Source organism: Pungitius pungitius, chromosome 3 (genome assembly GCF_949316345.1).
Source record: "Pungitius pungitius chromosome 3, fPunPun2.1, whole genome shotgun sequence".
Lineage (NCBI taxonomy): Eukaryota > Metazoa > Chordata > Actinopteri > Perciformes > Gasterosteidae > Pungitius > Pungitius pungitius.
Genome location: NC_084902.1, coordinates 10,396,445 through 10,422,448, shown reverse-complemented (window position 1 = coordinate 10,422,448; position 26,004 = coordinate 10,396,445). Strand labels below are relative to the sequence as shown.

At 43.1% G+C, this 26,004-nt stretch overlaps 2 protein-coding genes across 2 annotated transcripts; one reads left to right on the top strand and one right to left on the bottom strand.

The window, feature by feature from the left end:
- The first annotated feature begins 3,117 nt into the window (after positions 1-3,117).
- On the top strand, positions 3,118-4,835 carry LOC119215534 (succinate receptor 1-like). The gene is made up of 2 exons (XM_062561647.1): positions 3,118-3,144; positions 3,380-4,835. Exons 1-2 carry the CDS (start codon positions 3,118-3,120, stop codon positions 4,328-4,330), a joined length of 978 nt encoding a protein of 325 aa, XP_062417631.1. The 3' UTR covers positions 4,331-4,835.
- A 2,296-nt stretch (positions 4,836-7,131) lies between these two features.
- aadac (arylacetamide deacetylase) lies at positions 7,132-15,565 on the bottom strand. Its single transcript, XM_037469979.2, has 5 exons — positions 15,183-15,565; positions 13,361-13,589; positions 12,786-12,855; positions 11,812-11,983; positions 7,132-10,370 (listed from the first exon to the last, which is right to left on the bottom strand). Exons 1-5 carry the CDS (start codon positions 15,321-15,323, stop codon positions 9,744-9,746), a joined length of 1,239 nt encoding a protein of 412 aa, XP_037325876.2. The 5' UTR covers positions 15,324-15,565; the 3' UTR covers positions 7,132-9,743.
- Between the last annotated feature and the right edge of the window lie 10,439 nt (positions 15,566-26,004).

Genomic DNA, 26,004 nt, shown 5'->3' with positions numbered 1-26,004 from the left:
TACAGAAAACAAAGACATTACGTGTCCAACATTAGGCCAGAAAAGGTATATCAAACAATAAAGTGTAAAATTACAGATCTCAACTCAACCTTGACCCACGTCCCAGGTAAACCCGCCAGTCTGAGCCAATAAACCCTGCTGTCCTGTGGTGCCTGAGGACGGAGCCAGGAGAGGACGGCCTGGTGGTCAGAGAACGTTCCGTGGCCAGAAGAATTTGATCATATCGCACTTAATGATTCGCGGATGATCACACATCCTTCAGAAATCAGACAAACCAAAGGATAGGCCAACCCGGGTCAGTATTAAAAGATAGACTGGGCCTCCACCAGAACAAATCCCAGCACTAAAAAAGCACAGGAATGCTGAAAGATTACCCTTGATCCCAGCATACCACAACCTAGCAGACCACTGTCATTCCAGGCGGTGGTTTGTGCGTCGATTCTTTCATACCCAGCTTACCGCCTCTGCAGGGCAAGATGAAAACAATACAAATCTTCAGTGACTCTGTCTCACATGCCTTGCAGCAGTAGATCATGTGCTTTGCTGTGGCTGGCCAACACTCTAAGCTTTGTTGCCAAAATATACCGTCTGCTCCCTATCAAAAGAAACATCATCAAGATGTATCACCCAACCAGGGGAAAGGCGCCCGACATTACAAATCGAATAAGTCATGGTTTTGGTGAACTGATTGTCTTCTAATGCAAAGTGAATGAAGCAGATGTTGTTGTGCATTATTAACATGTATCATTTTACAGAGAGGAGCGTAGTGCTGCATGTTTTTTTTGCTGTGCTGGGATCTGTACCACGCGGTGGGGCACTGAAAACCTCTCCTTAAGGGTTATACTCACCCGAGGTATTAAAAACCAGCTTCACGTCTATTTCGCACCTTTCCGTCTGAGTCACTTTGGTGTTGAGGGGCGCAGTGTCATCTGAGACGATTCGGTTCGCATGAAAGCGAAAGTAACAACGTTACTGCTTTTTTTAAGAAACATAAGGCTACATAAGATCTCATACACTTGCAACACAGTCGTGTAGAGTATGGCTGTTCTGTCTGTGCAATTTTGAACTTCTTTTTTCCTTTTATCCCTTATTTCTTTTTATTCTATATCCCTCGAGCCCACAGCCTTCTATTTTACACTGTAGCATTAAATGTGTGTTTAATTGTCTTGTTTTTCATTGTCTTACTGTCCAATGTCATGCACAGACCGCCATGTAGAATTGCTTGTATGTCTAAGATATTTTGGCAATAAATGGTCCTGATTCCTGATTTGTTTTGTTGATGTTAATAATTCGATTGAAGTCAATCATTTAGGTTTCCGACCAGTTTTGATAACAACCAAATCTTGGTCTTACCGTGTGCATAACAGAAGACAAACTTTTGAAAACGTCTCAGTCAGGAGGGGGGACCAGGTTTGATTGACATCTCCAGGAGATGCACTGCTACAATGTTGAGAGTTGAATGAAAGTAGTTAGATAGCCACATGCTGAATCACCATTTACGCAGATGGCTCGTTAGTAATGGGAAGTAGTATATCTGATGTGAGTTCAAGGCCTTCTGGGAAGTTGATATACTGGAACTAGTTACTGAAATGTGTTTTTCACATTGTTGTTTTTAGACTCTGGCCTGGCTCTGTTTCTCTGAACTTGAATATCCCCCAACCCTTTTCTTCGCTTCTCTTTACTTAGACCTTTAAAGTACATGTTTATGAAAACTGATGGTCATAACGTACTTTATAATAAATGCTTTGAATGGCAAATTGTTTTTTTTAAAGCAATCGTATTGCATTGAACTAGAAAAGAAAAAGTGCCCTTGTTTTCAAAGAAGCGGTACATTTGAAGATTTCTTTTTAAACCATTGGAAAAGAACCATGATGCAATTAAAGCACTCAGAACACACAGAAATACAGTAACCGTTGTAAAAGTTGGTGTGTCTTGGCTCAAAAGGTCTGTCAGCCCTGAATTGAACAAATCCATATATAGAGTGAATTCCTATGAAAAAATGCACTGATCTGAAACTAATCTAACATTAGACGTTAGTCATTAAGTGCAAAAACGAAATAGGAAACTAATGTGTTTGCATCGACTGAAATAAATAAGAGAACTTGCAAGGGCTCAATCCCGGAAATGGTTTGTGAATTTGCGACATATCCAGTCATTACAGAGTATCTACTTTGTATATTTAAAGGAGACTCTGCAAGGGGCATTCCATATCTGAAAACCAACTGGACAGCTAACATAGAGAGGAAATAGTCTCACCTCTCCTTGCCAAAACTTTCTTGCCATTTTCTATTTTATGTTTGGACGTATTCTTCACTCTTGGAAAATTGTAAGTATAACTTGATCATTTTCTAAATGATTGTTCCATCCACATGTCTAAAGATGACATTTGAAGATAAATAACACATGCGCATTCAGAATAGGCATCAGTGTATTTCCTCAGTGCATTTAACAATATGTGATTTAGGTATTGTTGTACTCAGTTGCAGTGCTTCCATTACTGTGGTGCAGCTGATCTAACTGCTGTTTAACTGACACATGGATGGTTGGCTGATCGGCAATTGAATCATCTGATAGATGAAGGCGGCTTAGTATGGATATTGTCAAGGACTTTGGAGGAGAAATCCTACGTTACTAGACGTTGCTGTGCGACTGCTTTTCGTTTCCGATCTTGGTTAGCAACTAAAAATTAAATTTAGTCTGACATTACTGTTGAAGCAGTTGATAACAGGATTAATTTCAAAAGATAAAATGTTAAACTAATACACGAGCATGCACGCATGCATTGTTTATTTGGTATTTCGAAGAGCACATATTCAAGCCAATCATATCCACTTCAATAAATACTCCATCTGGCGTGCCAGGTAACACAGACAGAACAAGGCTGGCCAGTTAAATAGTAACTTATCAAGTCTTCTACGAGGTATTGTTTGGTAAGCATCATCTTTCCAAATTTAACATGCAAATACAACTTACATTGCCCGTGTGTTTTGTCAGTCTGTCACATAAAAGGCACAAGTACCCTGAGAAGCCAGTGTTGACTGTTTCCAGTGTACAGACAGTGGCTCAACCTGCTTTTTCCTCTCTACGCACGTTAGCAGCAGCTCCTAGAACTACAGCATGGTGAGTCTTATACCAACACCAACCGTAATGTTGCATTCAGCTCTGCATTTAGAATGTGTTCATATTGAATCTGTTGTCAAAACGTGTACTTACATGGATTGATTGTTCATAGGAGTTAGTTCCTATCCTTGCTCACCAGTTGTTTGTCTGATCTTCCCTCCCTTCCCTCACACTTCCCTCCCCCCGTCCTTTTGTGACATTGTCTCTAATTTCTCCTTCTTCTGTTCTTTCCTGCCACCCCCTCCCGTCTTCTCTCCAGGTGCTGAATTGCACAGGCATTGTTGACGTGCTGAAGAGGTACTACCTGTCGCCGTCTTATGGCATCCAGTTTTCCATCGGTTTCCCTGGAAACCTTTTGGTTATACTTGGCTACATATTTTGTTTGCCGAAGTGGCAGAGCTGCAATATTTACCTCTTCAGCCTGGCCGTCTCCGACCTCTTTTTCCTCTGCACGCTGCCCCGCCTCTCGTACCTCTATGCAAATGACCAATCAGAGACCAGTGCCTACGCTTGTGTGATCAACCGCTATATCCTGCACGTCAACCTTTACTCGTCCATCCTGTTCATGGTTTGGCTCAGCATGGACCGCTTCCTGCTCATAAGACACCCAGCACAGAACCACTGGCTGCTGAGGCCACGGACAGCCCTGATGGTCACTGGGCTGAGCTGGCTAGCAGTCAACGTGGAGGTTGCTCCAATGATATCCCTGATGATCCACGACCTTCAGGGCCGAAACTGGAGCCGCTGCATGGACTTTGCCAGCCTTAAAGGAGATGTCGATGCGTTGGGCTACAGCCTGGCGCTAACCTTCACCGGTTACCTTCTCCCCCTGCTTGGACTTTGCGTTTTTTCCTACAAAATTGCACATCTGCTACGCAACCAGGAACGAGCAATGCAGCGCAGGACGCAGTCGTTCAAGCGGCCCCTCAGGGTTGTTTTATGGGCCGCCGTCATGTTCCTGGTTATCTACACTCCCTACCATGTGCTGAGGAATGTCAGAATAGCATCTCAACAGGCCTGGGCAGGGTTTCAGCCGTGCACAAGGAAGTATATCGAGGCCATGTACATCGTGACCCGACCGATGGCCTTCTTGCACAGCGTCATCAACCCTGTGTTCTACTTCCTGATGGGAGACAAGTTCAGAGAGCTTCTTCTCACTAAGATGAGAACGCTGGTCAGGAAGAGGAAGCAGCAGAGGGAGCCGGCCTGAATGAATTTAACGCAAGCTTCCTACATATGAGACGCTTGTCAATATCGTATGTCCATGCTCCAATGGATCCAATTTTTCAATTAAATAAATACATGACCTGCCCAGAAACAATTGCTATTTTAAGCAAGTACGACAGTACAGTGTGTGCTGTATGTGCAGATTGGGTTTGTATTTTTTTTTAAAAGAAGCATTACTGGTTATTGTTAGAAAAATACTCGACACCGGTGTAAAATCATTGAACAGAAACAAAGTATCCTTTATCGAACCGTTGGGGAAATGATTCTCTGCAATTAACCGATCGCACCCAGTGGGAGCAGTGTGCTGCCGGAAGAGGCGCCCGGGGAGCAGTTAGGGGTTGGGTTTCTCACTCAGAGACACTTGGAGACATGGAGCATCCTCTCTACTCCATGCGCCATTGTCGCCCCCAAGAAATTGGTGGCAGAGGACATTTATTAAATGCTTGCAAGCATGAAGCAGAGTTGAAATACATACGTACATGTCATGCTTCCTCCTCGGTGGGGGGCTGGATCAGCTCCCACTGGTCACCTCCACAACAGAGAGAGAGACGGCATTGTCCTTCATGATTCATAAAAACTTCACTTTTCCTTGGGAAAATATCCATATCCGGCTTCACAAATTACCCTAAACATCTGTTTATCAACGGAAAACCATGTAGCGGTTCAAGAGGTCACAGACCTTCTGGCCACTCACACTGAACCCTGTTTTATTTTTTCCCAACAGTTATGTTTGTATTCAGACATTTTTGGTCATTTCTACTTACATTTTGGAATGTTTGTGCAATTAAATCCGCATTCTTTCTTTTCTTTTTAAATGCAATAAAACATTACTCAATTAACAATAATTGGAAGCTGTTGTTATTATTATTATTTTTATGGTAGAAATATTTATATATGATAATTACATTTTTTGGTGGATTAATCGTGAGTATATCGGTGAACTCCAGACTTTTGGCACTCTATATACCTTCTTGCATATTTCAGATGTGACATTGTACAACGGAAACATTGAAAAGGAAGGGTTTGGATGTTCTGAATTCAGTATCCTATTACTATGGATCTTGTGTATTGTTTGTTTATATTTGTATAAGAATCAATGTGTTAGCTGCATAGATGCTTACTTTTCAGTTCTTATACAACCACAAACCCTAAAATCCACCACCATCATTACAACTGCCCTCGTCTTTTAAATTCAGTTTTGAAACACTAACTGAAATACAAGTCTCATTAGAATCAGAGGAATGATGAGCACTTTATGTAGAACTGTTTTTATTTTATTCCCTCATCAATAACTCTATAAATAAATAAATCTAAGAAGAACTCCCACTACTGTTAAAACGTTTTGTGTGTCAAATGTTAAAATGAGACCAGCCTTTTTGTCATTTATTTCGCAGAAAGATTGTTCTAATGAATTCCATTAGTGTTCTTATATCTTTGTCTTAAGCATGATTCATGCTGACGTCTGAGCTCTTATGAAAGGCTCCTTTGAACAGTCAGTGACCTCTGGAACTTATCAAGGCCCTGAATCCCCATCAAACTTGGTAGGGCTTTCATGTCTAATCACACAACAATTGATCCCTCATTTTATTTACATCAGCATCTCTCCTGGAATGAGCAAAAGCAACAGTGAAATATTGTTTCAGAATATAAGCCGCAGGATTTGTACTAAAAAATAAGTTGACGAGAAAAATCAGCAGAAAAGTTAATCTGAGGATATTACATGACCTAAAGCTCTGTATTATATTTTGGAAGATGCATTTGAGGGTTGAGGGTGACCCAATGAAGGCCAATGATTTAAAGGTCCTCATGCATGTCTTTAGGTAGGTTGTCAGCTTTCAGTTTCAGAGCATTTAATCTAAGCAGCAATATTGTTATGGTTAGAAATGTATGTTAACAAGGAAAGCTATATGTCAGCATTAATGAGGAAAATAAATCAGCCTTGACTGGCTTTAGCGTCTAATCTTACTTGGTTTGACCTTTGAAAACGACCTGACTTTTTAAATCTCATGCTAGAACATTGTTGCACATAAAGAAGAGAAAATCGTGCACACAATGAACGTAGTTAGCAGCACAGTGCATGCTTACTCACATTCCTGCATGTGAACCGAGTACTATTTGAGTACTTTCTACAATGTATGTTGCTATAATCCAAGCAAAACCACTATGCATTCTAAAGAGTTTCAAGGAATCATCTGCCATAATCCATTTCACGTTACTGCTATTAGCCCTCGTGTCCCAGTACAGAGGGATATGACCAGCATAGTGTAGCACACAAAGAGTCCACTCTAACCCTCGGAGGCGTGGGCTGTTAGAACTGTCCCGCTGAATGAGGTTGACCTTTTTGAATCATCCTTTTGCAAACAAATGATTTTTTGTTTTCTCGCAGTCATGCATCATGCTTTTTGCTAAAGTTCTTTTTCCAACCCTCTTGGATGAAACACGGGTAGGTGTCTTTAGTGGTGGATTCTGGGATTTATCCGTATGTTTGCAAATCAACTCTATACTCCCACCTCAGTTACGTGAATAGCCAACTGATGCAACCTGCTTTCCCTAAGTTTATCTGAGTCAGTCCAAACTGAACATATATATGAGCATATTATCCTCTTTACTCACGTACTATGTGTAGTGTGACAGTATCGGTCAACGTCATGTAGGAGGACAAGACCTTTCTTCATCTCTTTTTCCTCTATTCTTGTACAGCATGTGCTCTTTTCTACAGACTACATGTGATCCCCCCCCCCCCCACAAACACACACACACACACACACAAGCACAAGCAATCAGTAGAAGGTTAAATCAATTTATTGACAGACAAAATTATTTATTAAGAGGAAGTCAAAAACAAAAACACGTATTTTCAGTTGAGAGTGTAGCAGTGATTCTGCAAATAAAGCAAAGCCCTTCTGATAACCGACCTCATTCTAGAGTTACATACTTCATAGATCCTGTGTACTCTTGGCTGAACAATGATTACAGCGAATTTCAGGTGGTGCGTATCAGCTGTGACTCTATTTGAGCAGTGAAGTTGAAAGTGATAATTGAAACAACATTCAGTCAAAGGATTCTTTTTTTGGTAACCTTTGCCTCAGTGTCTTTCTTTAAATAGCTATCACATGGGCTGAGAAGTCACAGGTTGATTTCACCCGCAGGCGGAAAGATAAATGAGATAAAAGCGTGGGGACAAGTGAATGCTTACGAGCCACCTCATATGACTGTTGGCAACCACATATCCTCTCAATGTTGTTGGAGCAGAGATTCAGTGATTACCAAAAACTAAATCAACTGAAGTTAAAACTACACAAACAGAAACAGGCATAAGATCTTAGTACCAGTTAAATGTTACACATTTATTCATGCAGCTGGCACTTGGTCTTAGTCTGGCAACTTACTGTAACAAAGCAGCCTTTTTGGGATTGTCTATACTAATTAAACAAAGGCATTCATATATTAGGAGCTATAGCAGCATATTTATGATTTATTTAAAGAACAAGCATCACTACGGAGCTGAATGACTATTCTATCTGGACCAGTGGTTAGGGTTTGGCTTTCTGATAAAATACGACGAGCAAACAACAATCTACTCAGAGTGTTGTTTTTCCCCCAAGCTTGAAGCTATAGACGGCAGCCGCAGATGATCCAATAAATACAGCAATAGCTTCACTCAATGAAGTCAACTTTTTGCTTTGCATAGGCAGTTTGCAAGAGAGAAAAACGACATAAGCGAGATGTGAGCAATGTTATCGGGAGCATCGAGCAAACCCACAACTTTCTGGTTAACAACTGCCTCATTTTCACACACCTACGCTTGTGACAATGGCATTACCTGTCTGAGATTATATACAAATGTTACATTTAATCACAAAATGCATGTTTTGCTTAGTTTAGAAGATTCTGTCTTGTTTTCAATATAACTGCACTACAAATTCAGTGTGTCTGTGTGATAGAGGTGTCCGAGCAGAAATAATATTTCAGAATGTTCAGATCTTTCAATGATCTCTTTCAATTTGAATCGAATACCCCCTGATGCAGAAGGTCAACCTTACTACATGCAAAGCTGTTTATTTGCTCTGAAATGAAATCATACGAAAACAATAAACACACACCTACAATCCTATACACGTTATTTTACTAAAATTGGGAGCTCACTTGCAAATTGAGACATTCTATACATATTTAACCAAAAACAAACAGTGGTGTTTACATCTAAATTGAAATAAAATGAAAACTATATGAGGTTCAAAATGAAAGATTACAATCTTCCCTGGTGCTTTATGAACTTTTAACTGAAGAGCATTGAATGACGGATTTAATTGATCACTGATATGAGTCACTTATTCTGCACTAATGTTTCTTCATCTTTTTGAATTATGTGCAGTTCATCGTATTCCATACTGTTGTACATCATATTTTTTAATTAAACAGTGTAGGTCCCTGAATACTTTTACAATAGTTCAGCAGTAATCCAGAGAATGAGGATTTAATTGATTAATATAATATTTTGAAGTGTTCCATATTTTTTACAAAATTGGTTGGTATCCAAAATGTCATTTTCTCTTTAATTTTGTGGTTTTATAAATATCTGCATTGTATAAACAAAACCGATGCCGATGACATAACTCTTTAATCTAAATATTTTATCAAACCAACAAGCACCTCCTTGTGTACCACATTTGTACATTGACATTTTAAGGGCTTGTTATTTTCTTCTCAGAAAACAGTGTTGCTAAATTCAAACATAAAACTTGTTGCCAATCCTTGATGCAATGTTAGAAACCATTACATTTTTGGAAACATAACAAAACAATCTCAGTTGCACTCAATGTTAACTTTGGCTTTATCGTGTTTTGCTTGTGTGAAAATCCTTTCCTCTTTTTCCAAGACTCGGGGATTCATAAAGCCCCAAATAGCTCTAATTTCTATTGTGGCACATGTTGCTAATTGATGGTATTAATAATCACACAATAGTTATATTAGATCTGTGAGAAGCTCCTGTGATGGAAAACAAGTAGAAGTAACACCACAAAAGGCCAGTTTGATAAAAAAGAAATATATAACTACGATATTCCCCCGTCCGCTCTTTCTGGGTAGTATAATGTGTGCTGGACAACTAATAAAATACTCTACTACTATAAAGCACAATACTTGAGTAATGGTGGGTTATGTTCTATTCACATCACCTCATCTCTACAAATTCATGTGTCCTACTGGTATTGAATGTGGTCCATGAGTGGAAAAACAGATGTAGTTGATTATTTCTCAATATATTTACAGTAAATTGGCATGACCAGAGAAAAAACGAAGTTGTACACCAGATGAGAAACAAAAGTCACTTTCACTAAACACTGGTGCAATGTGTGGAGAAGTTGGAATGAATATTGATAGTCAAAGTTTTTTTTTTACAAGTTTTTCTCCAGCCAATTTATATAGTTGTTTGTCATGCGACGGGCGATCAGGAAGTCAGTCGGCCACACGGTGAACATCAACCCTCCGTGGAATCCTGTGTCATAGTGTTCATGCGTCACTTCGACGCCGGCGGACCGGAGCCGTGTCACGTACATGATCCCGTCGTCTCGGAGAACATCATACTCACATGTCAGGACGTAGGCCTTTGGCAGCGAGCGCAACGCAGAGTCCGGCACCAGCAGGGGCGAAGCCCTCGGGTCCGCGAGGGATCGAGATGGTCCGTCCGTCCAAACTCCCGCTCCTTCGGCTCCCCCAGCGACAGCAGGAGCCGTGTAGTTGTATTTTTTGTGATAGGTCTCTGGCAGGAAGGCGCTCCAGTCGACGAACTTCAGCAGGCTGGATGACTCGGCGTTGTTGTGAGTGTTGGCCATCATGGCTCTGAAAAGAGCCTTGTCGCTGGTGAAGTACTCGCTCCAGAAACGCACCATGAGGGTGCGGGGCAGAATGGGCATATCCTGATTTTGCTGATAGGAAGGCGTGTTAAGATCCAGGGCCTGCAGTACCGGGTAGATGAGGGCTTGGGCCTTCAACCTGACCTGCTCTCCAGGCTCTTTTTGTAACTGGGAAGAGAGACAGTAAAATATTGCTATCTACAAGTCAGGGTGGTTTACAGGAACAATTGCATTACCCCAATGCTTCTGGGGAAATAAACGTCTATACAGACCTACGCAAGCTTGTTGATCAGACCTTTCGTCGAGAAGTTTTTGTTTTCTTTCAGAACTCATGGGTACAATTCAGCGTAGTTCTACCAAGTGAACTTTTATGTGCCCTATGTATTCTATTTTATAGTGTCTGCAATACAAGTAATGCTTTAAGCTGAACTGAGTTGTACTGGTTCATAAACAAAGCCTGGTCTTTTTCCACTGTGTGTGAAACTGTACTACAGCTGGAGGACAGTTTAAGATAATTCACAATGACTTAAATCACTTTTCTGAAAGCAAATTCCAAAGAGTTTCAGACCGCTTTTCTTTCTTTCATGTGCCACCACGGTTCTTGTAATGAAACTCCAGCCCGTGTAAATAAGTTTCTTGATAATAATTTACTTGGTTTTTATTTGTCACTAGTTCCCTGAACTAGTTGAAGTGATGAAGAGTGGACTGAACACTATGTTGTGACATTCATACAATACAAATAATGTTGTGTACCAGGGTTCATTTCGTCAACAAAAACTATGACGTAAAATGTTTGTTTTCTCTTTTTCTCATGACTAACACGAGACTAAGACTAAATCTATTCTAAATGTCGTTAACGAGACGAGACGAAAATGTTGGTGGTTGACAAAGTCACAATACTTTTTTCCGTAGCGGCGAGCGAAAAGTGGTCGGTGGCAGGTTGGATGGTCGGTGGTCTGAAACGGGTCATTTGACCAATGTTTGGATAACCGACGGACTACTACCAACCCCCCCGTCCGGCCAAAGTGTCGCCCGACCACTAGCCGTCACTGGAAAATGGGTTCTTGTTTTATTTGCTTCAGTAATTTAGCATGCACGGTCTAACATATGTCCCTCTATTGTTGTAGCCACCTTTCTACCCTATGAATGGCAGGCCCAATGATCTGTCGGCACCGGCAGGTCGCTAAATCTCAAGGCACCTTCCTATCATATTATAGGAACATGGCGAAATTCAGAGGCATGGCAATGATAAAATGCTAAAACCCTGGGCCTGAGAAGGGATGAAGAAAAGACTTTCATATGGCTATTAAATGTGACTAAAATGTTCTAGACTAAAACTAAGAAGGATGAAAATGACTAAACACGACTAAAACTAATGCATTTTCTTATTAGTGAAGATAAATCATAGAAATCAGCTCAACATGAAGTACCTTCTGAATAGTCTAAACAAAGTTATACTCGATCATATGAGTCCCAGCAAAAACCCCAAATCACAACACTGTTTTTATGAACTGCCTAATTAACATTTCCTCATGCCACCTCTTTATACAATTCTTTCTGGATCCAGAAATATAGAGCTGCCACAAAAAAAAAAAAAAAAATTCAGTACCTGCTGCGAGACAGCGGCTGCCAGGTTCCCTCCAGCACTGTCCCCGGACACAGCAACGCGCCCCGGGTCCACAGAGTACTTGGCCAGCACCCCCTTCTGGAGGAAGTGTTTGACCACACGGTACACGTCCTCATATGGGACAGGGAAGTGGTGAGCTGGGGCCAGTCTGTACCTGGAGAAGCAGAAGCGTGCAGATTAGAGCAGAAGCATAAACAAACATGAGCTTTGAATGTGCACTGACAACATGTAGAGCCATGGAATACAAACTCTGAGTCACATTGTGGGGCGATAACCAGATCATCTGATTACAGGCAAATTGTTTTTGTATTACCAGTGCTGTATGTTGGCATATTCCCAAGCAGTTAGTCCATGTTTTGGAGAAGTCCATTGAAATAAAGCAGATTTCTTTATTCATTCGAATGGTACTTCTAGCACAGGTGCAAAATTAAATATCATTAAACACGGTCATATGCACCGCTAAAAGTACCCACCAACTTTAAGTGTTGCAATAACTGCAAACTCGACTAATAAAAATTCACCGATGGGAGTTTGGTTGAGGCAGAAAAGTCACAACCCTCACACGCCCATCGACAAAAAAAAATATCACTCGATGACTGCGTGCAGGACTCTCAACCTGTTGACTTTTAAAGCTAAAAATGAATATCGAATCAGAGGATAGAGAGAGTTACAGTAGTAGGCAGGCAGACTTCGAGTCGGACGGAAACAATTTGTGTAGCTGAGACAGAGAGAGGCCCGGGCGAGACCCAAATGAAATCCTGTTAGCTTCACTCTGCTGCGTCCTCCCTTCCATCTCGCCTGTGACTAATGAGGGAGGACAGGCTCATACGCCTACAGAGAAATGGGCTTCTTAGAGAAAGAGTTTGGGGAACAGTATGAAATATGAATTATACAAATGAAACAGCACTATTTTACAGTAGCTGCATATAGCTTGCCATCAAATATGAATCACTTACTCCACGGACAGAACCACTGCGTCAAGCTCGGTGACGATTTTTCGGGCCAGGAGATCGTATGGACTCATCCCTGCGTGACGACACAGAGTTGTGAAGCAACACAAAACCATCATAGTCATTGATATATATTTCACTGCATTAACAGTGACGAACCTGCCTCCTGGCAAGATGTGCGTCACTGTAATAGTTAACAGCTTGCAACAACAGCATGAGATGTGTCAAACGTTGGTGTCTTTACGTTATGGATTAGAGAGGAGAACCTCCCTCCGAGGTTCCCACCGCTCCAACAGACGGCGCGTTATTTCCTCAGGAAAGTTGGAAAGCATTGTGCCTTTTGTACTTTGTTGAAAATATCAAACCAGAAACCTAGCTGTGAGTGAGTATAGTGAGTTTAAAGCGGTACAGCCATGTGTCATATCAACATCAGACGACGTCTTCCATGAAATAGTAGGATTACCACGTGATGAACACGGGATCATATATTACTCATTCACCCATCCACGCATCCATCCATCTTCCCTCCTGTCATTCATTCTGCGTGATGGAGGAGCAGACGGGCCTTCCTATGGACTTACGGGCACTACCCAGACACCAGCCTCCACCGTGCAGGTATATGACAGCTCTCATGAGCTCAGCGTCACCACCTTTCTGCTTCGGCTGGTACAGCACCACCTCCACTCCATCAAACGTCTCCTCTGTCACCTTGACATGTTCATCAGACACAGGCACTACCCTTTCAGCCAGGGTGATGAAGTACATGACATCCATGTAGTCTTTCAGTCCCAGCAATTCACAGAGGTCCGCCTGGAAAGTGAAGCACAGAGACAGCATTACATGCAAAGACCGACGCATTACAGAGCGGATCCGTGTCCGTTAGCGCTACGTCTGATACTCTGCAGTTTGAACTAAGTAAACACTCGCCTCATAATCCGGGCTCATAATATTTAAAGCACAAAGGGTAGAGATGCTAAACTATATGGCCGTATTTAAGAGGAAGAGAGGGAGAGTATAGGCATGTGAATGTTGCGTGGTAAAATGTTAAGATTCCTAAAGATGAAAAGTGAAAAGTGGAAACTCCATGATAGTTATAAAACAGCTTGATTCATACTCCAATACGTCTGATGGGGCAGGCATAAGGCTAATCAGCTGATTCTCTGCTTTTGTCAACACAACACACCCACAAAGACCTCCGCTGAAAGCTTGTGAGGCGCAAACATCTGTGCTCTCTCTTTTTTTGTTTCTGTGAAAATAAAAGAGTTTTATTTCTGGTGAAAACCTAAAATAGCATTTGTCGACAACGTACTATGCTTAATCTGATTACAACATGATATTGAATATCTAATCAATGATTTGACCTCTGTTGCTGTAATGTCATCTCAAAAAACTATCAATTTCCACTTTCGCTGAGTTAAATCTTTTAACCGACTCATTATTGTCTATTCCAGCATTAAAATACAAAGATGTTTGGACCTTAAATGCAAGTTTCTGTTATCAGGAAAAAAAACAGCAGAAAAATTGGGGAAGATTCCCAATGATTCACAACAATACTGATTTTGATGCATTGCAGTGCTCCATAATACAGCAGCGATAACCCTTGTGGGAATCAGGAATATAGTTTGTGGATGCTCTGTGTGCCAAACATGAGAAAATGACTCTGCACTATTTGGAAGGCAGTGCTCTGGATATAAAGCTGCTATTATAAGATAATGCGTGATGCTTTTGTGGCCGTGGGATCTAAACGTTGTGATTAGGGGGCGTCAACGGGGAACATTCTTGTCCTTACCAGTCGGAGTTTCTATAGATTGGTGAAACTTTTTTTTAGGACAGAGGATATAGGATAGGATCAAATAGAACTTACTAAATGAAATACCAGTTTCAACAGAGGCAGCCCCCAGCTTCTCTCAGTGTGAAGTATTTCTCCGCACATAATCAAACTACCACAACATCTCTTGAATGGCCCGGAATGTGATGCTTTGGAGAGAGCGGAATGTGTGTCACAACAAAGCCACTAGCTCATGATAGCACAGTAAACCACAGGTGTCTACCGGTCATACACAGGGGGGAGTTTGCTTATTAGGGTCTATTATTAGAGCAGGTGAGCAGGACTATACAACACATGGATTAGCATCTGACATAATCTGCTGTAACAAGCATTTATATACACGTCAGCTAAATACAATACACGTTTAACCTGTCACCTTACTTAACACAAAAGACAACCTTGTTTGTGGTTTGACATGACTAAATGACCGAATCATGAAATAAGAAATGCGTTTATATTTCTTTCCATTTGGGATGTATGTCCGTAGTAATTAGCAGTAGACTACCAGTCGACCTAATGCAAAAATAAACCTTGTTTTATAAAATAGCCAGAACAGTTTTGTATTGTTTCCTTACCAGGTGGCTGAGACTTCTGAAGAAAGAGTTGGTCAGCATGAGTTTCCATCGCTCCTCTATCTCCTCGGGAACAGGCTCATAGATATAATAAGCGGTGAAAGAGCAGAGAGCGACGATTAAAACGATGCTTCCCAACCTCATTTTACAACGCGCGTGACGGCAGGGTGCAAAAAACACGAGCAGGAGGCTGGTGGTGAGCGCGCTCGTCCGTCGCTGTGTTGCGCGGTGCCAGCTTACGCTCGGAATTTCATTTGTAGGGATCCGGAGCAGCTAGATGTGACAGCACGTGTTCGGTGTCATTGGATGGATATCGACGTGCATGCTCGGAGCTTTCTTTTTTTTTAATTCTTTTTTTTTTAAATTTGCTGCTCCGTCATTCAGGTCCGTCCTTGTGGAGCCAGTAAAATTAAAATTAACTGTTTCTTTTTTTTTTTTTTGAGACACAGGGGGGGGTGGAGCGCGCGCCCGGTTGCACTCACGAGGCAAAACCGTCCCGCCTTGACCGCGCGCCGCAGATTCCTCAGGTGCCCTCTTACCGTGTAGTAAAAGGTGCAACTTCATTGTCACCGTTTGAAAACTTTATTTCACTCCTTTACGTTTCGTCATAACATACGCTTTTATCGGTAAACTTAAGGGGGGGGCGGCACTGCTGATTTACTGCAGGTGTTGGCTGTGCGCTCCATGGGATATCCGTCGTAAGCGGGGGGTAAAATGTATACAGTGGGAAAATGGCTACATCCACGACTTCTCCTTGTTACGAGAGAAACGCATTCGTCGGTGGGTGGGGCCGCGGGAGCAACAAAGTGTCCGTGGTGCAGGCAGCGAAACAGATATGCGGCGGACAGGCAGCCCCGAGCTAATTATATTACCGGTGGCACAGTCAGATGAGATGTCTCGTTCCCTGCCAGGACTCGGTGCCCGAGCAATGTGACACTCTCGTGCACGCACCCCGCGTGGAGGACTCGGCAAGAGGAACTGACTTAGTGCTCACGGTGTTTTGACAGAAACCACACTATTTATGAGGTTTTGCTACACCTTTATTCATGACATTCATGATGACGTGACATTTCTTGACAGGTCCAGGCCAGCAGAATGACTTGGGTGGATTACACCAGTATTTACAAACAGGGCCGGGTCTAGACAGGCATGTATGAGGGGGCATTGTGCTCCTTTTACACCTTTTACCATGTCCCTGAGTGGGATTTAGTTTGAGGGGGCCAGGCCCCCTCTTGCCCCTGCCTAGACCCGGCCCACATCCGTTTCCACAGTTAGCATGAAGAAAGCTTCTTTGAAAAAACTAGTATTTTATGTGTTTATTACAGCTGAGATTAACTCTGACGCAAAATACGAAACCATCACTCTTTAGTCTTTTCACACTGTCAAAAAGGAACAACTCCAGGAGTAGGGAGATCTAAAACTCAACTCTAAGGTTAATTAAGGTTTATTGAGAATTAAGGCATAGATCAAAAAAAGCCTTGGTCGTCGTGGCTAAGTGCCACTTCACATTCTCTCGTTTTGAATAGAGGTTTTTTTTTTACATTAGTTGCATCTTCTAAGACACCCGAACCACATGCCACAACGTGACTTTGCTTTGACCTCCGATCATTTCAAACTTTCTCTCAGTCAAACTGGAATTAGTAATCGTGTTTCGGGAGCAGGCAAGCGTCTCCTTCCATCAGCCATCAAACTCCATTGAGATTCAATCTGCAGGAGCCCGGGAGAGACGGATCACTGCTGAGCAGTAGAATAGTAAATCTCCTCCCTGAATACGAAATTACACTTCAGACACTCGGTGACTCTCACTGGATTTCCCTCCGTTCTTATTTTGCCTCCAACCGCCGGCCTCTGCTCGGCTTCTGAGGGGAGACCACCTCGGTCGCTTGGTAAATCTTTCATGGAGCTACTTGGGTCCTCTCGGTGGGGAGCGCCGTGTCAGAGGGTGCGTGGGTGAGGAGGTTGTCTTCATCTCGGTAGAGCCGTGCTGTGCCAGGAGGCCCGCCTGGCGCCCTGCTGCGTGTGTGGGTAGCTCAGGCAGATGTAAAAAAAAAATGTCTGATGACTCAAACAAGGAGTTTTGAGCACCGTCTGAATGTGTTATAGAGCGAGCACTTGGCCTTGTTTCACTCGACGGATCCACAGAGGCCCCTCAAATTCGCCGCCTTTATTCTGAGTTCAGGCTGATGTTAGAGCAGGAATTTGGTTTTTTTATTCCATAATTAAGAAATAGGTTTGGGTAAATTGCCAACTTCAGCCAAAGGTTAACAATCTTGAGCAGTTGTGCAAACAATCTCATGAGTTCAACGTTTCCAAATAGATTAGGATTATTCCTTCTCTGGCTCACTTTTCATGAAAAACTAAACCACAGATTTCCATCCAAAACCTACAGAGGCTGACTTTCTTCCTCTCCTCAACAGGCAAAGATAGATATTGAACATTTGTATTCATGTCCATTTGTAAACAGCTTTTTACGAGATTTTTTACGAGTATCACATCTAGAAAAAAAATACCAAAAGCATATAAATTCAAGTCAGTTTACCCTTGAGGACCAAACACTATGGTCAACAACACCCTGTGTCCTTCACCATCACTTATGATAAGGACAAACTATCCATGAGAACTACAAAAACCTTTTCAGTTATGTCTTCTGTGACGGAGCGGCCGTCACTGGCTGCATGTGCACACACACACACACACACACACATGACAAGCAGGTATAGTGATTGCCTGCAATCACTGCCAGAGGTTGTCAATTAGCCTGATGGGAGGGGCTTAGGGTTTTTAAGGGGACTTCCTCATGGCAGGAAGTTCAGTGGGGGTTTTTTGTGTTGGAAGGTGGCTGTGGTGGGTTATGTGAAAAGGCCATTGAGAGAGCGAGATGGTGACTTTGATTTATTTCTTTTGTTTGTTTGTATTTTGACCGAGTTTCCTTAGCCTGTAATATTGTGTTCACTGGTTGGCACTTTCCACGAAGTGGAATAAAAATGCACCAACTTACAATCCCTACGACTACGCCATCATTTTTGTGAGATTCAGCAAAGACTGAGAGTGAACCCCTTCACATATGGTGTCAGAAGTGGGATGGATAGTCGGAAAAGGGCAGGTCGACTTCCCAGACCACGCAGAGCTGGTCTGCGCTCTCAGCCAGTGGCATTTCGGGAAGAGGAAGAGTTGGCGTCAGAGGCAGACAAACAGGCTGCATGGGAGACCGCAAATTCAACGTCTTCCTCAGCGGAGGAAGAGGAACGACAGCGGCCCACACCTGGCTCATCCAGCGGCTCAGGGGGAGACCTGGTGTCCATAATGAAGGACTTTCTGACGGCACAGCAGGTAAGAGAAGAGGGCCTCTTGGAGGAACTACGTAGCCTCCGGGTGTCTCTGCAGCCAGCAGCTCAACCCCTGCTAAACCCGCAACTTCCAGCTACATCCCCAAGCACGATGACAGCAAGCAGTCCCAGAATGTACCTGCCTACGCCGGCCACTCATCGCCATGGCAGGGACCGGTCAGCATTGCCATCGCCACCTAATTCAGGCTCAGAGGGCAGGCCTAATCCACCAAGACAGGACTGGAGGCCCTATTCAGAGCCTAAAATTCCCCCATATCAAATGGGCGAGGATATTGAGAACTATTTGTTACGCTTTGAACGCATAGCCAAGACATGGAGATGGCCAGCGGCTGAGTGGGCATGCAGACTTATTCCACTGCTTTCTGGGAGGGCATTGGAAGCCTATACAGCAATGGACGAGGAACAAGCTCACTCCTACACAGCTCTGAAAGCAGCATTGCTTATCAAATTTGACATTTCCCCTGAAACATACCGGCAGCAGTTTCGTTCTGGCTCAGTGCCAATGGGAGAAACTCCCACAGAAACCTATCATCGCCTCAAGGGACTCTACCGCCGGTGGATTCGACCAGAACAACGCTCCAAGGAGGAGATCGGTGAGAGTCTTATCCTGGAGCAGCTTCTTCGCGTCCTTCCTCCAGAGGTCAGAACCTGGGTTAGGGAACATGAGCCTACGGAAGGATTGACAGCTGCCAGGTTGGCCCTCCAGTACCAGAATGCGCGCAGGGGTGGACCCGGTTTTCGTCCGACAAGCAGTGGACGTCAACCTGGTTTCCAGCCTCCACACCCCAGAATGACAGCAGGAAGAGGCAGCCAGGAAACTCCAGGTGCAACCAATCCTGCTACGGGGCAATACGCTACTGGTAAGAACTTGATTTGTTTCTATTGCCAGCAGCCGGGGCACAAAGCTTCTGTATGTCCACTACGTAAAGCAAAGGTCACAGGCTCCTGTTATGCACCCAGGAATGAGGCAGACACTGCTGAGAACAAGGAAATGAGGATAAAAATGTACAAAACCTTAACGGTAAATGGCCAGCAGGTGACAGCACTATTAGATACTGGCAGCTTCACTTCCCTGGCAAAGAAATGTCTCATACCCGTTGGTAACCTGGACTTTAGAAACAAAACTGACATCATCTGTGTACATGGCGATAACCATGCCTACCCTAAAGCAGAAGTGACTGTGGTGATCGATGATCAATCGTACCTGTTGACTGTTGGGGTAGTAGAACATCTGCCTGTAGATGTTCTGCTGGGAACAGATTTCCCTGCACTCATGGACTTACTGAACAGAGAATGGTCTAAAGGGGGGGATACTGCTAATGAATGTATTTCCTGTCCTGTGATTACTCGAGCCCAGGCCAAAACTGGTACTCAACCACTCCCTGACTTCGATGATAGTTTGTGTGAGGGTGGCACCAGTGGGCCTAGAAAATCAAGGCGCCAGCGTCGCTTTGAAAAGCAGCTAATGCTAACTGGACATGATAACAAGGGTTTGACTACAGCTAAAGAGTGGGAAGTGCCTGGAAATATTGCTGATTTACAAAAACAAGATGAAACCCTGAAATCTCTGTTTACTAAAGTGGTAGATAAAGAAAACTTGAATGATGTGTGGAAGGAATGTTTTGTTGTTGAAGATGGGGTGTTGTATACAATGCATGATGGTCATAAACGTCTGGTGGTTCCAGCTAGTGGTAGACAGTTGATCATGTACTTAGCCCATACAGTCCCCTGGGCTGGCCACCTTGGCCGACACAAAACTTACATGCGGGTTAGTTCACGGTTTTATTGGCCGCGCATGTACACAGACATCCAAACATATTGCGCTACATGCCCCACATGTCAGAAAACCTGTGCTCCTCGTAAGGCTGACCGAGCCCTCTTGATGCCACTACCCATCATCTCCACACCGTTCCGGAGGATTGCCATGGATATTGTTGGTCCTTTGGTGAAGAGTAGCCAGGGCCACCAGTACATATTGGTCGTGTGCGACTACGCTACCCGCTTCCCTGAGGCTTTCCCACTTCGCACCATCACGGCCCCAGCAGTTTTGCATGCCTTAACGCAGCTTTTTTCCAGAGTGGGGATCCCGGATGAGATTCTCACCGACCAGGGAACCAACTTTACCTCCAGGCTGATGCAGCTTTTCCACCAGCAGCTAGGCATCACCACACTCAAGACCACCCCATATCATCCTCAGACAGATGGGCTCGTCGAGAGGTTCAACCAGACTCTGAAGAGAATGCTTCAGAAGTTTGTGGATGACACTGGTAAAGACTGGCACCGTTGGTTACCCTTCCTGCTTTTTGCCTACAGAGAGGTTCCGCAGGCCTCTACAGGGTTCTCCCCTTTTGAGTTGCTGTACGGCTGGGATGTGCAGGGCCCCTTGGATTTACTTCGAAAAAGTTGGGAACCTACCACTACCTCTGGAGATAGAGGAGTGGTGCACTTCGTGCTGGAAATGAGGGACCGGCTGGCCAGATACAAAGAAGAGGCGGAAATTAATCTGCAAATGGCCCAGAAAGAACAGAAGACGTGGTACGACCAGCAAGCACGGCGGCGGGATGTCCAACCTGGTCAGAAGGTGCTCTTACTACTGCCATCATCCAGTAGTAAGTTGCTGACCAAATGGCAAGGCCCATACACAGTCATCCGCAAGATGGGGCCCGTCACCTACGAAGTTCTTCAGCCAGACAAAAAGAAGAAAAAACAGACTTACCATGTGAACCTTTTAAAGGAATGGAGGGAGCCATCCATCCAGCCCGCAAAAACCTCGCTCTTTGTGAAGGAGGTGGACATGGAAGAGGAGGAAGATCTTGGAGTGGAGGCTTTAAGCGGGGCTGCTACACCAGGACTTGGCCACCTTACCCCTGAACAAATGGCGAGAGTTCTCCGCGTCTTCCAGGAGGTGCCCGCACTGTTCACTGCACGTCCGGGCAAAACGACCATTATGGAGCATGTCATTCGGCTGAAGGATGGGCGACCAATGCGCCAACGGCCCTACCGCATCCCACAGCAACTGGTAGGAAAACTGCGAGAAGAGGTCGAGGCTATGTTGAAGTTGGGAGTGGTGGAGCCATCAACTTCAGAGTGGTGTAGTCCAGTGGTTATCGTGTGCAAGAAAGACGGTTCCCTACGCATCTGCATCGACTTCCGGAAGCTTAACTCCATCTCAGAGTTTGATGCATATCCAATGCCCAGGATTGACGAGCTACTGGAGAAAATTGGGTCGGCCGCGTATATAACGACTCTGGATCTGTGCAAGGGATACTGGCAAGTGCCTCTGGAGCCCGCAAGCAGACCCTACACAGCATTCCGCACACCGGCTGGACTGTTTCACTTTACCGTGATGCCATTTGGACTGCATGGTGCTCCAGCCACCTTCCAAAGACTTATGGATAAGGTCCTCCTAGGCTGCGAAGACTGTAGTGCATCTTACCTGGACGACGTGGTAATTTTCAGCAGCACCTGGGAGGAACACATCAAACACCTTAGGGAAGTCTTGGGAAAGATCAAGGATGCAGGACTAACGCTAAATGTTGCCAAGTGTGAGTGGGCCAGACAGGAGACACGGTACCTAGGCTACCAGCTAGGAAGAGGAGAGGTGAGGCCACAGGTAGACAAGGTAGAGGCTATCCTTAGCTGCCCTAAACCTCGAACCAAGAAGGAGGTACGAGCATTCCTTGGATTGGCTGGGTGGTACCGGCGGTTTGTGCCACAGTTTGCCACCATCGCTGCCCCACTTACGGCACTGACAAAGAAGGAGCAGAGAAATCCTATCGTCTGGACGGAAGAATGTGAGGAGGCCTTCAGAAGGTTAAAGGCTGTGCTATGTTCCCCACCAGTGCTTAAGAGTCCGGACTTCAGCAAACGTTTCCTGGTGCAGGTGGATGCATCAGCAGTAGGCCTTGGTGCAGTCCTCACGCAGGGAGACCAAGGGGAGGAGCAACCGGTTCTGTACATAAGCCGCAAGTTGCTCGGCCGGGAGACCAGGTACTCAGTAGTAGAGAAGGAAGGTCTGGCCATCAAATGGGCTCTGGAGAGTCTGCGGTACTACCTATTGGGCAGAGAGTTTGACCTTGAAACAGACCACCGGGCTCTAACCTGGATAAACTCCATGAAGGACCACAACAGCCGTCTCACCCGGTGGTATCTATCTCTGCAACCCTTCAAGTTTGTCATCCGACACCGATCGGGTAGAAACAACTTGGCGGCAGACTACCTATCACGGTTGCCGTACATCGCCAACCTCAGGGAGGAGAGGGATGGTGTGACGGAGCGGCCGTCACTGGCTGCATGTGCACACACACACACACACACACACATGACAAGCAGGTATAGTGATTGCCTGCAATCACTGCCAGAGGTTGTCAATTAGCCTGATGGGAGGGGCTTAGGGTTTTTAAGGGGACTTCCTCATGGCAGGAAGTTCAGTGGGGGTTTTTTGTGTTGGAAGGTGGCTGTGGTGGGTTATGTGAAAAGGCCATTGAGAGAGCGAGATGGTGACTTTGATTTATTTCTTTTGTTTGTTTGTATTTTGACCGAGTTTCCTTAGCCTGTAATATTGTGTTCACTGGTTGGCACTTTCCACGAAGTGGAATAAAAATGCACCAACTTACAATCCCTACGACTACGCCATCATTTTTGTGAGATTCAGCAAAGACTGAGAGTGAACCCCTTCACATCTTCAAAAACGTCAAATACTGCAATGGCAAACAAAGACATTTTTGTGTTAAATTGTTAATGCCACTTTTCATACAATTTCTATCAATGATAATCCCACTAGAAATCGAAACCGTGTGTTATTTTTCCATGTCATTGCATAGGAGAAAATTAAACAGAATATTAATTAATATTATTCTCGAATATAGGAGAAAAATTGACAACATACGGATGCAAGGCAAAACGTTTTTCCAACTCAAAGTAACACTTTATATAAACGTTGCATCAAGTAGACATTAAAGTGCGGCAACACACACACATTGATTGCCAAAACTAAAGAAAGCATTTCCAAATCCTGTTTTGAATATAGAGAAGCCACTCTTTTATTTTACATGTTGAAAACACGCAGCTGTATGAGTGAGATACAAAGTAGACCGTACTTAATAAAAATACTGTTATGACAGATAAAATACTCTCATGTTTGTTTCATTAAACTATTACCAGTTGTTCCAGGGAGGATACCAAATTATTATCTGTGTTGAACAAGAAATGCAGAGGAGTCTATTACACCAAGTCGGGCCAAATTCTCTGAATATCTCGTCCTCTGACTTGTGCCAAATCATTTCAACTACAGTGAGAAGATGGAATGGAAAACGTTTTCCTTTCCATGTCATGGTCGATCCATTAATGTTTCTGTTTAATCCTGTGTGGCTAAACTGGATAAACCAACTGGCTTTGGTTTTGTACTGCAGGCCAGAAGCAGAGCCACAACCTGTCTCTTTGTAATTATGAGCCTGGCAGGTGGCCTTCTGTTGTTTGTCTGTCCCTTTGTCACCGGTCCAACGGAAATAGTGCGCATGCTGCATCTCAGTTTATTGCTTGTTTTTAATTACTTTAGTTATTCTGTCATGGTAACTTTGTGTGTGTTAATATGAGAGAACGTGATTGACTACTGAATTAACACAGATATCTATTTACCATATTTAGATACATAATGAATGAAGTAGTAAAATTTAAAATGCAATAAACGAAAGGTCACAGCTAGAATCTGGAAGGTTTATAGTTAATGTGATTGTTAACAGAAGGTTTATGATTGCTGGAGATTACATAAAGTAATTGGGGAGTTTAGTGAATTACCACTAAACTGTTTTTTTTCTCCATTTCATCTCAATCAGTAACTATTATGGCCTCATTAAATTGTTTCTTTTCTTGGAGACTAAGCTCCATCGCCAACAGTGACATTTTATTTAATATAAAAGATTCAGATGTTGAAGCCTCACTGCCAAATCACTGACATTTTTTTTTCGAAACACTATGGAAGTAGCATATGAGCTCAAATGTATTCAGGATGCAAACAAGAAACATTCTTCATTCTATTTTATTGTAAACAAATATAGTGGAAAGAATGAAACCAGCAATATATTTACTCTACAAAAAGCCTCAATATCTGTCCAAAAACTAAAAGCAGCATTGCACTGTGTGAGTTTGGTATACTTTGTCTCTCTTTCTTACAAAAAACACAAACAAATACACTATAGAACTAAAATAAATATAGACGCCAGCTGTATCTTTAAAAATATCAACAGATCACCAAACCAAAATGACTTTTATTTGACATTCTATTCAAATGAATCAGTTCAAGTAGTGTATTAGTAATGGAAATGACTGTATGAAATACTATAACAAGCTGTACTTCAACACTTCCTAAGAACTACATCAACCCATTGATTCAATGCAGATAACAGACAAAATACATGAAGATTGGTTTGGCATTAGAGCTTGAAGGGATAAAAGTGAATTAAGCAATAATGATATTAATGAAGGACATATTTGACCTTTAATTTAACTTTCTCCATTAAGGAAAAATATTGTGTGTAAGAGCCTGACCATGTTTGGACTTTCTTTCACGTGTCAGCAAACTTTAGTTGTCATCATGTTCTTCACCAGAATTTCTCAGCGTGACCACGAACCCATACATTCAGGTTTATTATGTTCACACAGTCATGATCATGGGACTGGGTGGAGGAGAACGCAGTGGATAAGCTCTTTATCAGAAGTTGCCTATGAATTACTTTAGTCATAAGGAATGTTGGCCCCTCACCTCATTCCACATGAATTTGTTCGGTTATCACCTGACACAAGGATGGCAGAAGGCATTCACATTTAAGACTTACCTCAAGAAGCTAACAATGTTAATGGTGGATATGTGAACCAAATGACTCAGTAGTAACTAAATATCACATATTTCAGTCTCATGTAGGCTCACCCTGACATTGTGCAACAGGAGTCCCACACACAGCTTTCTTCATTTGTACTCAGAGTACAAAATGCTGACAACCAACACAAGTGTTGTCTTTCCTCAAAGTGGAACCCGTTGTATAGTAAAAAACGTGTATGTAAAAAACTTTTAAAATATTGTAGAGGTATAAGAACCATAAAATGGTGATACTCAAACACAAGTACTGCAAGACTGTACTTAACGGTACTTACTAAATGTTCTAAATTACACTCCACCATTGATTTTGCCTGAATGGGTTACATTTACCTCCATCATGTGTTAGTAGTGCATTTTTAAAATGTTATATAAGGACCAAACAATTTAAGACTATAATAATCTGTTCAAAATTCTCAATAGAAATTAAAAAAAAAACTTTTCTAATTGTTTGCTTGAATGTGTTTGGTTTTACATAAATAGATACAGACATTGAAAAATTGATTTCAATTCCATAAAATATTTTTGGGAAAGAACTTCAACACATTGTCACAATTCACAGAGAGAAATATTATTAAAACATATATTAGGCTACAACCTGCTGCAA

Excerpts from the sequence above, each read along its gene's own strand:
- aadac (XM_037469979.2), bottom strand. The coding sequence starts at position 15,323 with ATGAGGTTGGGAAGCATCGTTTTAATCGTCGCTCTCTGCTCTTTCACC. Across the intron at positions 13,590-15,182 it reads TCAGAAGTCTCAGCCACCTG|GCGGACCTCTGTGAATTGCT; the intron begins GTAAGGAAACAA and ends TTCACTTTCCAG. Across the intron at positions 10,371-11,811 it reads CAGCCGCTGTCTCGCAGCAG|TTACAAAAAGAGCCTGGAGA; the intron begins GTACTGAATTTT and ends CTCTCTTCCCAG.
- LOC119215534 (XM_062561647.1), top strand. The coding sequence starts at position 3,118 with ATGGTGAGTCTTATACCAACACCAACC. Across the intron at positions 3,145-3,379 it reads GTCTTATACCAACACCAACC|GTGCTGAATTGCACAGGCAT; the intron begins GTAATGTTGCAT and ends TCTTCTCTCCAG.